The sequence below is a fragment of the Aquarana catesbeiana genome, linkage group LG08, assembly GCF_042186555.1.
Source record: "Aquarana catesbeiana isolate 2022-GZ linkage group LG08, ASM4218655v1, whole genome shotgun sequence".
In the NCBI taxonomy this organism is placed as follows: Eukaryota; Metazoa; Chordata; class Amphibia; order Anura; family Ranidae; genus Aquarana; species Aquarana catesbeiana.
In genome coordinates, this window is record NC_133331.1 from 6873763 (window position 1) to 6889960 (window position 16198).

The 16198-nt window shown below is 47.5% G+C and overlaps 2 protein-coding genes across 4 annotated transcripts in view; both read left to right on the forward strand.

The window, feature by feature from the left end:
* LOC141105568 (RRP12-like protein) overlaps positions 1-16198 on the forward strand; it is a 305552-nt gene that overhangs the window by 126562 nt on the left and 162792 nt on the right. The window lies entirely within an intron of this gene.
* The window catches only part of LOC141105411 (uncharacterized), a 37868-nt gene that overhangs the window by 3850 nt on the left and 17820 nt on the right, over positions 1-16198 (forward strand). Inside the window, exon 3 of the mRNA XM_073595273.1 lies at positions 13170-13281. Within this exon, the coding sequence (XP_073451374.1) occupies positions 13170-13281 (112 nt within the window). The remainder of the gene's footprint in view (positions 1-13169; positions 13282-16198) is intronic.

The following is a 16198-nucleotide window of genomic DNA, read 5'->3' on the forward strand; positions in this document are numbered from 1 at the left end:
AGGTACTATGGACTGGGTACTATGGTCTAGGTACTATGGACTGGGTACTATGGTCTAGGTACTATGGACTGGGTACTATGGTCTAGGTACTATGGACTGGGTACTATGGTCTAGGGACAATGAACTGGGTACTGTGGTCTAGGTACTATGGACTGGGTACTATGGTCTAGGTACTATAAACTAAGGACTGGGTACTATGGTCTAGGTACTATGGACTGTGGACTGGGTACTGTGGTCTAGGTACTATGGACTGTGGACTGGGTACTATGGTCTAGATACTATGGACTATGGACTGAGTACTATGGTCTAGGTACTATGGACTGTGGACTGGGTACTATGGTCTAGGTACTATGGACTATGGACTGGATACAATGGTCTAGGTACTACGGACTATGGATTGGGTACTATGGTCTAGGTACTATAGACTATGGACTGGGTACAATGGTCTAGGTACTATGGACTATGGACTGGATACAATGGTCTAGGTACTACGGACTATGGATTGGGTACTATGGTCTAGGTACTATAGACTATGGACTAGGTACTATGGTCGAGGTACTATGGACTATGGACTGGATACTATGGTCTAGGTACTATGGACTATGGACTGGATACAATGGTCTAGGTACTACGGACTATGGATTGGGTACTATGGTCTAGGTACTATAGACTATGGACTGGGTACAATGGTCTAGGTACTATGGACTATGGACTATGGTCTGGGTACTATGGTCTAGATACTATGGACTGCGGACTGGGTACTATGGTCTAGGTATAGACTGTAGATTGGTAACTGTGGTCTAGGTACTATGGACTGGCTACTAAGGTCTAGGTACTATGGACTGCGGGCTGGGTACTATGGTCTAGGTATTATGAACTATGCATTGGGTACTATGGTCTACGTACTATGGACTGTAGACTGGGTACTGTGGTCTAGGTACTATGGACTATAGACAGGGTACAATGGTCTAGGTACTATGGACTATGGACTGGGTACAATGGTCTAAGTATTATGAACTATAAACATCGCCCCTGATGTTAACTCCTTCCCAGCCAGTGTCATTAGTACAGTGACAGTGCATATTTCTAGCCCTGATCACTGTATTAGTGTCACTGGTCCCCAAAAAGTGTCAGTTGATGTTCAGTTTGTCCACCGCAATATCGCAGTCCTGCTATAAGTCACTGATCGCCGCCATTACTAGTAAAAAAAAATGTTTTTAAATCTCCTAGTGTGTAGCGCAAAACAATCAATTTCCCCTTTTGGGATTTTTTTAACCAAAAATATGCAAAAGAATACATATTGGCCTAAATTGATGCAGAAATTTGGGTTTTTAAAATTTTTTTATTGGATATGTTCGTCAATTTTTATTTGTGTACAGCGTCGCACGACCGCGCAATTGTCAGTTAAAATAATGCAGTTCCGTATCGCAAAAAATGGCCTGGTCAGGAGGTGGGGGGTAAATCTTCTGGGGTGGAAGTGCTCATCAAAGGAAAACTGGCCCAGAATAGTAAAAAAAAAAAAAAAAATTTTTTTAAATGTAGCTGTATATTTCTTGCTACTACCATAACCTTCCACCAAAGAACAACCCAAAATTAATTCTCCTGCTCCAGAAGATCGCAGCCATACTACATATGTGTAGGTTAGTTGTTGTTTGTAGCCGTAGTACGGCCCAGAAAAATTAATGTGCATTTTGCGTTTTTTTTTTTTTTATAACTCAAAACTAGTAATTTAAAAAAAAAAAAATCCCGTCCAAAATATTCTGACCCTGACCTTTGACCCTTACTTGGCTCAAACACAAACCCTGGCACTGACCTCGATCAAACCTTGATCTAGATTTTTTTTTTGATAAATATTTTTATTGACGTCATCGCCCCTCACCTGGATTGCTGTTTGCCTTCCAAGCCTCATTCTGGTACTCCTCCATCGTTGCCGGCCGGTGGACACAGTGCATCTGAAAGACCAGTCTGATTACACATCCATGGCAGGGATGATCGACCTCACAGACCCCTCCAGTTACATCTGGGACTCATATATGCCTTTTTAACTCTACACAAAAGAGAGGGCAATCTCTGTTGCTGCTCTTTTTATTAAAATTGTTTTTAAGTTTGGACCCAGAGGCGCCTCCTTTCTTTGTCTCTGAATGTCAGGCGACTGCTGATCCACCACAGGAAGCATCCCAGGCGAGGAGGACCTGGATGCTGAAGATCCCTGCTGCTGCTGGCCTCACCTCCCGCCATCGGAACCCACCGGCCAATCTCTTAGTCTTCCAGCCCGAGCGCCCCCTCCTCTGACCATCCCACACTGCAGGGTGACGTGTAGACTCCTCGGTGTCGCCGAGACTCCCTGTGAGCAGGAACATCCAAGGGGCAGAGTCTGCTAGAACCTGACTATACCCCACCCGCCAAGCTCCGCTGTAGTGGAGGATGCCGTCAAGGCACACCACCTGTGGAAGCCAATGGACGCTTCGCCACTGGGCCTGACAGGTCCCGGTCGGGGCTCCAATCGTGGTGCAAAGCTTGGGGGGGGGGGATCCTGGAGAGAAACGCTCCAGAGGCTGAGACCTCCGAGCACGTGGGAGCTCCTGCCCCCCTGCCGCTGACATAGAAGCCGGGTCCCCCAGCAGGGAGAAAACTTGACCTTCAGCCATGCAGTACCCCTCGAGGTGGCCGCCGACCGCAGCTGGCACATGATCCGCTCCATGTCCGCCATAGTGTCACACTGTCAGCAGCATGGTAAGCTTCTTCTTGCGTCCATTCCTCCACTGATGCCTGGGGTGCCCCACCTCCCCCTTAAATCACCTAGACCCCACCCCCACCATGTAATGCCCCTAATCAGGAAATTCCTTGACCAGTGCAAATAAGATGCACACCTTATCTCTTATAATGGCTGCCGCCCTCTATCCTACCCCAACTATAAGTCCCCGTCAACCTTATCTATATTGACGACACCACACCTTGTTGGAGTAAAACTGGCCATAGCAGCCTTTATTAACCAATATAAAACTTTATGAAATATATATAAATATATATATATAAAATTTGTAGCATTTTAAAACGTAACCATATCAACTGTCAGTTTCTCCTCCTGGTGGTCAATGACGGCACTTCCCCACGTAAATTCAGTTCCACATCTACACTGCGGGCCTTCTATCATAAAAGGCCTACGGCCGTGATAACATCAGCCCAAAGACAACTCGTTACCCGCAGTGTCACCATTACCATCTTCAGCTAATCAGTGTTAACTGTACACACCAATAGGGGCCCATAACCGTTGAGTCCCCCCACACTTCCATCTCCTGGGTTAGTTACCACCATCAAAGACCACCACCACCGCCATCCATCTGCTGCCACGACGTAATCCTTCATACCACCTGTAAATAAACATTAACCAATATACACAAAACACATATTCAGGGAGGGTGGGTGGGAAACTTCCTCCTCACTGTAATTCTCCCCGCAATGATGCCCGGGAGACCCCTCCTGACCCTTAAATAACCTAAACCCCTCCCATTCAACCATTTAACTTCTACCCAATCCCTTAATAATAAATCTAAAACAACTTTTATTTTAACCCCTGCTGTACCCTTATCTCCCTGTCATGCCGGCCCTCTGCTAGTTCCATTCTATTCCACCTGCTCCAGGCCTCCCTTGACCAGTGCAAATAAGATGCACACCTTATCTCTTATAATGGCTGCCGCCCTCTATCCTACCCCAACTATAAGTCCCCGTCAACCTTATCTATATTGACGACACCACACCTTGTTGGAGTAAAACTGGCCATAGCAGCCTTTATTAACCAATATAAAACTTTATGAAATATATATAAATATATATATATATAAAATTTGTAGCATTTTAAAACGTAACCATATCAACTGTCAGTTTCTCCTCCTGGTGGTCAATGACGGCACTTCCCCACGTAAATTCAGTTCCACATCTACACTGCGGGCCTTCTATCATAAAAGGCCTACGGCCGTGATAACATCAGCCCAAAGACAACTCGTTACCCGCAGTGTCACCATTACCATCTTCAGCTAATCAGTGTTAACTGTACACACCAATAGGGGCCCATAACCGTTGAGTCCCCCCACACTTCCATCTCCTGGGTTAGTTACCACCATCAAAGACCACCACCACCGCCAACGCTAACAAGGGTGACCCCCCCTTACCCTTGGGAGCCCCTCCACACACGCAGTGCCCTCTGAATCCCTTCCTCCAAACCCATGGACCAAAGGTCAATACCCACTTCCGACAGGTGCACTCCGTCCCTTCTCAAATATAGCCCCACATCCTTCTCCAACTCCCTGTGGCGAACTACCAAACCCCCATTCCGTATGACAAACTGGCCCACCCTTTTGTTCACCTTAATCCTAGTTTTGTTTAGCCTGTCCACCGACCTTGCCAACCTCCAATTTGTCCTGGCCACAATATCGGACCACACAATCACCATCTCAGGAAAGGAAGTTCTCAGACGTAAGAAATCAATCTTGACGTCCTTTATGAGCTCCCGGCTGGGACGCCCGCCCAGGTCGTTGCCTCCAACATGAAGCACCAACACGTCGGGTGGCCTGTCCAGGCGTGCAAAGTGCTGTACTTCGGGCAACACCCTAGCCCACTGCATCCCTGGCCTGCCTACCCAACGTACACAAGCCTCCTCCCTGGGAATCCCCAACTGTCTCCCCTTAGGTCTCATATCTGCCCGTTTTGCCCCCCAAAACACATAGGAGTGGCCCAATATCCATACGAGACCCCTCTTGATTTCACCTAAAAGAAAGGAGAAAACCACAGATAACCAAAGTCAAATAACACACACCATATTCAATCCCCTGGCCCGCACAACCTTTTGACCTCCCCCAAAACATCAGTGATCCTCCCTTCTACTCCACCACCAAGTGTGGTCGCACATATGTACTAAATCTCCTAGACTCCCACCGGCCAATGCGCTTAACAGCCGCTTCGTCCAACCCACATCGAGCCGCCTCTGTGGCCGCTCCAATGCGGAAGGAGTGCGACGCATACTGCGTAGAATCCAAACCCCCGGCTTTCAAGCATTTCCTGAAAACTGCCACAAACTGAAACTTCGTTAAAGGAGACCCATCATTGTGGATCAACAAAGTCCCTTCCTTCACCGGGCGGCAGTCCAAAAATTCCCTCATGACGCTCACCGGGCATACCAAAGGATCCTGCATACTATATAGTTGCACCTTAACCCCTCTTCCAGTCTGATCCGTTTTTGACCGTCTCAACCATACCTCCAATCTAACTCCCGTGACCTTCACATCCTGTACCCCCAAGCCCCCCGAAACCTTCCTAGAAGGGCTAACCAGTTCACTTATCCGAAAGGCACCAAAAAAGGCCAGCGAAAAAGCTGCCCGGAATAGCAATGCCTCGTAAGCCGACGCACATACTGTGCCCAAATGATCCGATAGAACTCGCAGGTTGCTAAAAGTCAATGGCCTCCTAGTATCCTTGCGTTTCTGCGACCGCCGATAGCCCTTCATCGCCTGTCTCACCCAAAATTCTTTTGTGAAATCTGTCCCCCCTTGCAACTTGAACAGGAATGCCAAACCGGCGAGCTTGCGGTCCATCATTGAAACCGACACCCCTTGCTCCAGATTCCTAGATACAAAGTAGACCACTAGCAACCTTACGTCTTCACATCTTGGGTCCACTCCCACTTGCTTAACAAGCTCAAACCATTCGGCCCACACTTTTTCATAAGCCCCCCAGGTGGATACACTCACCGAGCCCTTTATCCATCGAGCGAGTGTTCCGAAACGATCGACCACAGCCCCCGGGGACACCGCACCCCTTGTTGGTCTGCCGACGGAGCCAAGTCCCGGAATTTGTCCCACTGAAAACGAGACAAGGCGTCAGCCAACGTGTTATCCACCCCCGGAAGATGTACCGCATACAAAAAGATATTCATCTGTAAGCAGCGCAGCACCAAGTGCCGCAACAGCCGAACTACCGGTGGCGAGGAAGCCGAAATGCGGTTAATCACCTGCACTACCCCCAAATTGTCGCAGTTCAATCGGATCTTCAAATCCTTGAACGACTCACCCCAAACTTCAACTGCCAGCACCACCGGAAACAGCTCCAGCAGCACCAGGTTTTTGCAGAACCCCGCTTCCTGCCACTCCTTCGGCCAGGGTTCAGCACTCCAATGCCCCTGGTAAAAGGCCCCGTAACCCGAAGACCCAGCTGCGTCCGTGAACAGCTGCAAATCGCAATTGCTCACCGGCCCCGCCAACCACAGCGATTTACCATTGTACGTGGACAAAAAGGTGTCCCACACCCTCAGATCGGCCCGATGCTCACGGGTCATCCGGATAAAATGATGAGGGGACCTGATACCTGCTGTAGCTGCCGACAGCCGTCGGCAAAACACCCTGCCCATAGGAATTATGCGACATGCAAAATTAAGCTTGCCCAGTAATGACTGCAGGCCTCTAAGCTGAATCTTGCGCAACGCCACGGTCGCCCTAATCTCCCCTTTCAAAGCCACCAACTTGTCCTCCGGCAATCGACATTCCATTGCCTCTGAGTCAATGACTATACCCAAGAAGCTAAGCACTGTGGTAGGGCCCTCTGTTTTATCCAGTGCCAGCGGGATCCCAAAAATACCGGCCATATGTTGCAAAGTGGCCAACAGCACAGCACACGTCTTGGATGCTGGAGGGCCAACGCATAGGAAATCATCCAGGTAATGAATTACCGAATTCAAACCTGAAACATCCCGAACCGCCCACTCAACAAATGAGCTGAAAGTTTCGAACAATGCGCACGAAATTGAACAACCCATGGGTAAGCAGCGATCGACATAAAACCTACCCTGCCAGCAACACCCCAACAACCAACAGCTGTCTGGGTGTACCGGGAGGAGGCGAAAGGCCGATTCGATATCCGCTTTTGCCATAAGCGCTCCCTTCCCACAACGTCGCACCCAACCCACCGCTGCATCAAAGGATGTGTAAGAAACCGTGCATGCGTCAGGGTCAATCGCGTCATTGACCGATCCACCCTTGGGGAATGATAAATGATGTATAAGCCGAAATTTATTCGGTTCCTTCTTGGGGACCACCCCGAGCGGAGATACCACTAAATTCGGCATCGGCCGCTCGTGAAATGGCCCGGCCATGCGGCCCAATGCCACTTCTTTCCCCAATTTTTCTTCAACCACCCTGGGGTGACTCAGTGCTGAGCGTAAATTCTTTGCCACCGGTGGAATAACCGTCAAAGAACTAGGGATTCTAAAACCATCCAGGAACCCTTCCCGCAAAAGCCGAGCGGCCGCCCGGTCCGGGTACCTACTTAGGAAAGGCTGCATCCTTTCCACTCTCACTGGTGTCTTCCCTTTTGTTACCCACTTCACCTGGGCGACTTTTTCCTTTTTTAAAGCAGCGGGATCCTGGGTGAGATCCTCCGCAGCCTGAGCATTCGTGCTTAAAACGACAGGCACTCCCAAATTTACACGTCCCGTCATTGAATTGCCAACAGACGCCCCACTTTTTTGCGGCCGGCTGTCCGGGTGAAGAAGAACCGCCGGCCCCCCCTGGAAAAAACTGATTCGGGGCCCGAGCTGAGGACATAAGCTTCATCCAGAGGCTAATGTCCTTATGGTCCCAGCGAAGGGAGGGGCGCACCGCCCTCCGTTGTCGGAACTGCTCGTCATACCTGAGCCATGCTGTACCCCCATAAACTCTGTATGCCTCTCCAATGGCGTCCAAGTAGCAAAAGAGCGCCGAACAATGTTCGGGGTTCTTTTCACCGATTACACTTGCCAGAATCGCAAATGCTTGCAGCCAGTTAGAAAACGTGCGCGGAATCAACCGATACCGCCGTTTTTCTTCATCCTCCTTCTTACTGTCATCCGGCTTAACCCTGTCCAGGTTAAACTTTTCCAAAGGGAGAAGGGAAAAAATTTCCACATACTCCCCTTTCACAATTTTTTCACGCACTTCCGACTTCAAATGAGCCCCAAGCGGCCCCTCAAAGCAGACGTACACCTCGCATTTTGCGGCATCCGCAATGCGAACCACGTCCGTCCTTTTTTCCCCTTCACCTGCAGCCACAACAGTCGTGGCCGGTGCTGACCCTACCGGGTGCACTGACCCCCAGGGGGCTGTCGCCCCCGCATCAGCCGTAGGGGGCACCTCCCCCCCCACCTGCGATGCCGCACTTGCGGGGACCCACACCGCAGTTTGCGGCGCCTGCCCATCCGTACCCGACCCAAACTTCTGGACTAAATCCCGCAGACCCCCTAATAGCGCCTGCAACTGCCCCTCCGTGCCCCCAGCAGAATGTCCCGGGCCCACTGGCAATGTACTGGCTGCCGACACCGCCCCTGGTTGCGGCCCACCCGATATGTTACCAGTTCCCCCCACATCAGCCGCCCCCAACAACCCCTGTAAGGCATTTGTAGGTGTGTAAGCAACAGAACGTGACTTACCGGGCCGACCAGGGGTTGACCCCGCCGCCGCTGTTCCTGAATCCGATGGCGCCGGACGCTCCTGCACTTCGTCCTCCTCCGACCTGCTCAGTTCTCCCTCAGACCGATCACTGGGCTCCTGCAGGGGCTCCGAGTCATCCATCCCCGGGGAAGAGGGCCTGAATGCTGCCGTCTCCTGACCTCGCTGACCACGCCTCCCGATGCCGGCTCCTCCCACCGCTGTCACTGTCTTCCTCACAGGCGTCCTGGAGACCTGACTGCTGGGCCGCCCACTCCTCCTGGACGGGGTCACGCTCCGGACTTCCGAGCCGCCGGCCGGGAATGGGGAAAGCCCGGCGGCCGTTGACGTCATCCTCCCGCGCTGAGACCTCTCCCTGGCTGCGTCCACAGCACAGGGAGCGTCCTTCCGTTCACGCTGCCCACGTCGAGCGGGCGGGGGGGAAACGCTGGGTCCTGCCGACGCCCCGCCCACTGAGCTCCGCCGCTGCCGAGGATTCCGACCGGGAACCACACCGGACGAAACAGGGTGTCGTTTCGCCGGTGGTCCCGACGGGTCCCGCTCTGGGGGGCTCCTAAAGTGGCGTGCAGCTCTGGGGGAGGCTTCTGGAGAAAAACGCTCCGGAGGCCGAGACCTCCGGGCGCGTGGAAGATCCTGCCCCCTCACCTCCTCTCCAGCTGTAGGTCCGAGGAGTTTAGCCACTTGGCTGTGCAGCCATCCAGGGCCATGGGTGGCCGCCGCCGCCCGCAGTTGGGCTAATAAACCGTCCACATCCGCCATTGCTCTGTTGCACAGGGTCACAAACTTCCTCCTCACTGTAATTCTCCCCGCAATGATGCCCGGGAGACCCCTCCTGACCCTTAAATAACCTAAACCCCTCCCATTCAACCATTTAACTTCTACCCAATCCCTTAATAATAAATCTAAAACAACTTTTATTTTAACCCCTGCTGTACCCTTATCTCCCTGTCATGCCGGCCCTCTGCTAGTTCCATTCTATTCCACCTGCTCCAGGGCTCCCTTTTACTTCTCACAACCTCCTGCATTTAAACCTCTGTTGTCTCCACCTTTCACACTGTCACATACCTCCCAACATTTTGAGATGGGAATGAGGGGCACCTACTAACAAATGTATGTAGGCATAGGACACACCCCCTGCCACACCCCCTTAAAGGAGAATTAACAAAAAAAAGGTTAATTAAATCCACAGGGACTTTTTTTTACCTCTACTATTCCTTATATTGCCTTTTAAGATGTACAGTTGTAGCAATTTAGAAATTGGATGAAAGGTTTAGCACTGGGAAACACTTTTTGAAAGATAAAAAGTGCATTTTATATGCAACTATATAGATCAGACCAAAATGAGTGACAAATGAGGAGGAATGAGGGACAGAGGGACATTGCTCCAAATCAGGGACAGTCCCTCGAAATCAGGGACAGTTGGGAGCTATGCTGTCATGTTGCTTGTTGTTCATCCCTTGTGATAGCAATAAAGTTGATAAAAAATTAAAGGCACAGTGTTAAAAAAAAAGTTATACATAAAATACATTTAAAAAAATGAAAGCACCCCACCCCCTTTGCTCATGTGCAAATGCGAACTCATACATAAGTCCCACACACATATGTAAACGGTGATCGCACCACACATGTGAGGCATTGCCGTGAACATCAGAGCGGGAGCAATCATTTTCCCTCCAGACCTCCTGTGCAACTCTAAGCTGGTAACTCTTAAAGGCTTTTAAAGTGCCGCCTGTGGAGATTTTTAGGTACTGTAGTTTGGCAGAGTTCCATGGGCGTATGTAATTATAAAGCCTGACATGTTAGGTATCTATTTACTCAGCATAACATCATTTATTGTATTTTACCAGAAAATTGGTTATTATTTTGTGTTTGTCTGGACTAAAACTAATTAAAGTGTACTTCTTCCAAATTAAACGCACTTTAAAAAACGCTGCTCAAATATCGCGTGACATAAAAATATGCAACACCCAATATTTTATTCTCTAGGGCCTCTGCTTTAAAAAATATATCATATTTGTATGTTCTAAGTAATTTTCTAGCAAAGAAATGTTGATTTTTGCATGTATAAGAGAAGGGTCAGAATTGGACCGGGGGGTCAAGTTGTTAAAGTGCAACTAAAGGTCAAACTTTTTTTTCTCATTTTGGATAAAGTAAGAGAGGGTTATAACTAGGGCTGCCACCTCATCCCTTTAAAGCTGAACACATATAAATTACACGGGTTCTGTCGCTAATTAAGGTTGTAATTAAACTCAGTTGGGGTCTTATCTGCATTCAATAAGCCTCAGAACCCGTGTAATTCATATGTGTTCGGGTTTAAAGGGATGAGGTGACAACTCTAGTTATAACCCCTGTCAGATTTTTTATTTTTGTCATCAGTTTCCGATTCGCTTCACTTCCTGTCCCATCGCTAAATCAGGAAGTGAGAAGAAATCCCTCCAAAGTGAGGGAATCCCAGCGTGTCACCAGAACTAGTGTCTTACTGCATGTAATTACAGTTTAAGGATATAAAGCACATGGCTGTCTTCACACAGACATCCCAACTTGCAAAAACTCATTTCAGGGAGGTGGCTCTTCGCGCCCACATTCCCCAACCCCCCCCCCCCTGTGGCAAAATATTTTTTAAACCACCTTTTTAATATTTTTCCACAATGCTTCTGGGGAAGGGGGTGGGTGGTATGTGGCAGTGGACGGTGCCAGACGTTTTTTTTTTTTTTTAATTGATTTTTTTACAATTTAATTTGTTTCTTCATTTATTTTCACAATGCGTTTTGGGGAGAGGGGGTTGAGGCAGTGGACAGTGTTGGTAGGGCAGGGGAGAGCAGAGTCAGTAGCTTTTTATTTTATTTTTTTACACTTGTTAATTTTTTTACTTCAAAAGCAGATTATATATATATATATATATATATATATATATATATATATATATATATATATATATATATATATGCTCTGAAATAAAGTAAAAAACATAACATATAAACAAACAGTGTGTATGTGTGTGTATATATATATATATATATATATATATATATATATATAATATATATATATATATATAATATATATATATATATATATATATATATATATATATATATATATATATATATTTATATTTTGTCCTATGCTGTAAGGAGGTGTTTTTCTTAGGAAAACGGAGACTCAACACAAGAAGAACATTTGTTCTCTAGCGTTTGAGAATTCTCCCATTAAAATCAATGCAATTTGGTCCACCACAAAATGTCCGCCGGAGCCCTAATTACAAGGACAGATTGTTTAGTGTTGATGGGGATGCTAGGAGCGGAAGCTGTTTGCAGAGATGTCTGCGGGGACAGAGTTGGTCTTCACAGCTGTTCCCCACACCGATCATTCCTGGTAGATCGGGAGCCGCTGCAGAAATGCGGGACTCTCCCGAACCTCGCGGAATAATTGAGATATCCGCTTCACATCATGAGACATTTCTCAGGGCCGCAGCTCTTCTGAGCGCCACAAGGTGGTGATCTCACTTCTATCCAGACAGGAAGTCTCTATGGAAGACAGGAAGTGATGTCAGCCAAAGACAGAGCTAGTCAGGTGTGAGGTAAGTCAGGAGGCAGTATATATGAATGTCAGGTGTGCAGGACTCCCAAAGTTTTGTATCATGAACAACTTTCTCAGTGAAGCTGAATAATATATCACATTTATATAAATCAAATATTAGATATGAATGTAGACATGGTGTTAGCACTACTGACAAACAATCCGCCAAATCACCGCACTGCCAGACTTCATGCATCCTTTCCAGAGACAATGAACAGTCTTTTGCAAGCTTTGTTTTTGTTGTTTTATTGGGGGGTAGAACTTGGATAGGGATTGGGATATGGGATGCCCATAGAATTAATCATTGCCATCATATTTACAGATTTCAGTATACTTTGATCATAGTTAGAGCCTGAAGATTGAATGTGAACACTTGACAGAAATCTTCTCCTGCATCTCCCTGCAGACTTACCCCCTCTGCACCTCCATGCAGACTATTGCTCCCTGCATCTCCATGCAGACTATTGCTCCCTGCATCTCCATGCAGACAACTGTTCCTAAGAGTTCTCCATCCGTCACCGTGTGAGGGACAGAAACATCACTTTTGACCGTGTAAAAGCAATGGTCTTAGATGTCTTCACCTCCTGCCCAAAACTTGCTTCCTCTTGCACAACTTGTAATTACATTTGAGATATAACACATCCTCTTCTAATGGGTATGAAGAACTGACTCTGAATAAATCCCCTACTCCCCCAAATTCCTCCCCAGCACAACTTCTCCCCCACATATCCCCCCACCCAACACAAATCCCCCCCCCACCAAATCCCCCCTCTTAGCACAAATCTCCCACCATCACCCTCCAAGTGTTCTATCATGTGACACGTCAGAGCCAAGTAGAAGCCGAGGAGAAGCTTCCCTCAGCTCTAAAGTCTGTGACAGGCTAAAACTAAGCAAAAATAGTTCTGAGGCCAAATAGACTTTTCATGGAGAACGTAACCTCTGATCAAGCAGAGAAGACAGGATATAACAGGAGAGCGAGGTGCGAGAAATCCAACAAACACAAAGTAACCCAATCTACATGTGCTACTGGGGACAACCTGCCTATTAACCCCCTTATACACCCATCCTAATATTATACAACCAATACTGTCCAGATAATTCTCCACTATCCTTCTACAGAGAAACCCGCAGAGATCACATAACATCACTGAGGATGGAGGAGGACCAGAGTCACATGACTGAGAGGATACTAAACCTCACCCTGGAGATCATCTACCTGCTGACCGGAGAGGTGAGGAGGATTCTGGGAGGTCACATGACATCACTCTTATCTCTATTAATAAAACACAGACCTGACCGGACAGGTGAGGAGGATTCTGGGAGGTCACATGACATCACTCTTATCTCTATTAATAAAACACAGACCTGACCGGACAGGTGAGGAGGATTCTGGGAGGTCACATGACATCACTCTTATCTCTATTAATAAAACACAGACCTGACCGGACAGGTGAGGAGGATTCTGGGAAGTCACATGACATCACTCTTATCTCTATTAATAAAACACAGACCTGACCGGAGAGGTGAGGAGGATTCTGGGAGGTCACATGACATCACTTTTATCTCTATTAATAAAACACAGACCTGACCGGACAGGTGAGGAGGATTCTGGGAGGTCACATGACATCACTCTTATCTCTATTAATAAAACACAGACCTGACCGGAAAGGTGAGGAGGATTCTGGGAGGTCACATGACATCACTCTTATCTCTATTAATAAAACACAGACCTGACCGGAGAGGTGAGGAGGATTCTGGGAGGTCACATGACATCACTCTTATCTCTATTAATAAAACAGAGCTGACCGGAGAGGTGAGGAGGATTCTGGGAGGTCACATGACATCACTCTTATCTCTATTAATAAAACACAGACCTGACCGGAGAGGTGAGGAGGATTCTGGGAGGTCACATGACATCACTCTTATCTCTTTTCTTTTTTTTATTGAAGTTTTGTGTCAACATACACAGAAATAAAACAACTTTGGTGATTCACAGCATTATATTATTGCATAAGTTCACAGAAGTGTCCAATAAACAATTTTCACCTATCAAGTCTCTCGCAGTCATTCAGTATGAATTGCCAGGAATATACAGTATGTATTGCTCTGCTTACTTAACCACCATGGGAATGAGTTTATGATTCGGGTTCACTTCATCTGTTGTGGACATTACCTATCCAATCATTTGTCTTGTGGAAGGGTTAACGGGATGGCCAGCCATCTATTCCAGATCTTATAGAAGGTTTTGGTTTTTTTTCGAACTTCAAATTGTAAGTTTATATAGAGGTATCGAGTCATTGATCAGTTTTAGCCATAGGGATTTTAGTGGTATCTGTGATCCTTTCCATGACAATAGTATAGTTTTCCTCGCATAACAATGGAGGATACCTTTTTTTGGGAGATCCCCAGCTGGCAATTCTTGGGGTGTAAAATGTTTGGGAGGCCTAGCGCCAGTGAAATGAAGGTTTCTACTTCCGGCCAGAAGTCCTGAACTATTGAACAGGTCCAGAAACAGTGTATAAAGTCTGCCGCCTGGCCACATCCTCTAAAGCAGTTTGCTGTGGGTGTCAGTCCTAGTTTAAATAACCTAGCAGGGTTTAAGTGTGATTGATGGAACATTTTTACATTAATGACCTGGTCTTTGGATGCTATTACTGATGTTTTATATGTTTTTACTAAATTCTGTCCAGTCCTCGTCTGTCAGTGTGGAGTCCATAAGGGGCCATTTTATCTGAGCTTTTTGAAATCTGGGGTTGTTATCAGTCATGAGGGTAGCGTAGTATCTGGAAATAAGTTTAGTGGGGTCAGGGTGTCGTAATAATTTTTCTAGCTGAGGTGTAGTTATGGGGTTTCCCAACGTGCCGAATTGGGTACGAATGGTGTGTCGATGTTGGTAATAGAAGAATATATATTGAACGTGGTAAGTCAGTCAGCCCGCATTTGTTGGAAGGACTTAAATCCCTGCGTGTCATATATATATATATATATATATATATATATATATATATATCACTCTTATCTATTAATAAAACACAGACCTGACCGGAGAGGTGAGGAAGATTTTGGGAGGTCACATGACATCACTCTTATCTCTATTAATAAAACACAGACCTGACCGGAGAGGTGAGGAGGATTCTGGGAGGTCACATGACATCACTCTTATCTCTATTAATAAAACACAGACCTGACCGGAGAGGTGATGAGGATTCTGGGAGGTCACATGACATCACTCTTATCTCTAATAATAAAACACATTACCGGAGAGGTGAGGAGGATTCTGGGAGGTCACATGACATCACTCTAAAAAAAATGGGAAGGGTCCCCCAGGGGGGTTTTAAGGCAGCTAGATAGATAATGAGAAAATTAGGCAATAAATAAAGAATGAAAAACTGGAGGACAAAGTGGATTGTTGAATGAGTGTTAAAATATGAGCTCAGGGGGGCGTGGCTTAGCAATGGCCGAGAGCGGACGTGTTTTCTAAGTGCTCCTGATCTCCCCGTTCCATCCCGCTAATCTGACGGCTTTAGCCGGGTAACTGGGAGGCATGATAGCCACCAAAAAATACAGGACAAGATCGACAACTGGCAACAACCGATCACTCACCCCTCAGAGCGGTATCCAGCGCTACTTCCGAGACTCACAGAGGGTATCGCCGGGCGCCATAGTCTCAGCGCCACCTGTACAGCATATGTCAGAGGAGAATGTGCTGGAGCTGCCTTGATCCCCTGCTCCATCCACCGCTTCGGATCTCTCTTTGGAAACGCCAGCAGCCTTTCACACAGACATGCCTGGCCCGTCACAAGTGCCAAGCAGTATGCCGGAGGACCTCCGCGCCATCTTGCAGGCCCTCCCTACCAAGGCTGACATTGAGGCCCTCCCTACCAAGTCAGATATTGAGTCCCTCATCCTCCGGGTGGAGGAAGCACATAGCCGGGATATCCAAGAGGTCAGGGAGGAGCTGCATGCACTCACAGACCGCGTGGACTCCGGAGAAGCCTCGATATCTTCCCTTACTCACCGGATCTCGGAGCTAGAGCGCTCCCAGGAAGCCCAAGCAGCTACAGCCATAGATCTACAGTTACATTTGGAGGACATGGAAGACCGCAGCTGCCGCAACAATTTGCGGTTGCGAGGCCTCCCTGAAGCCA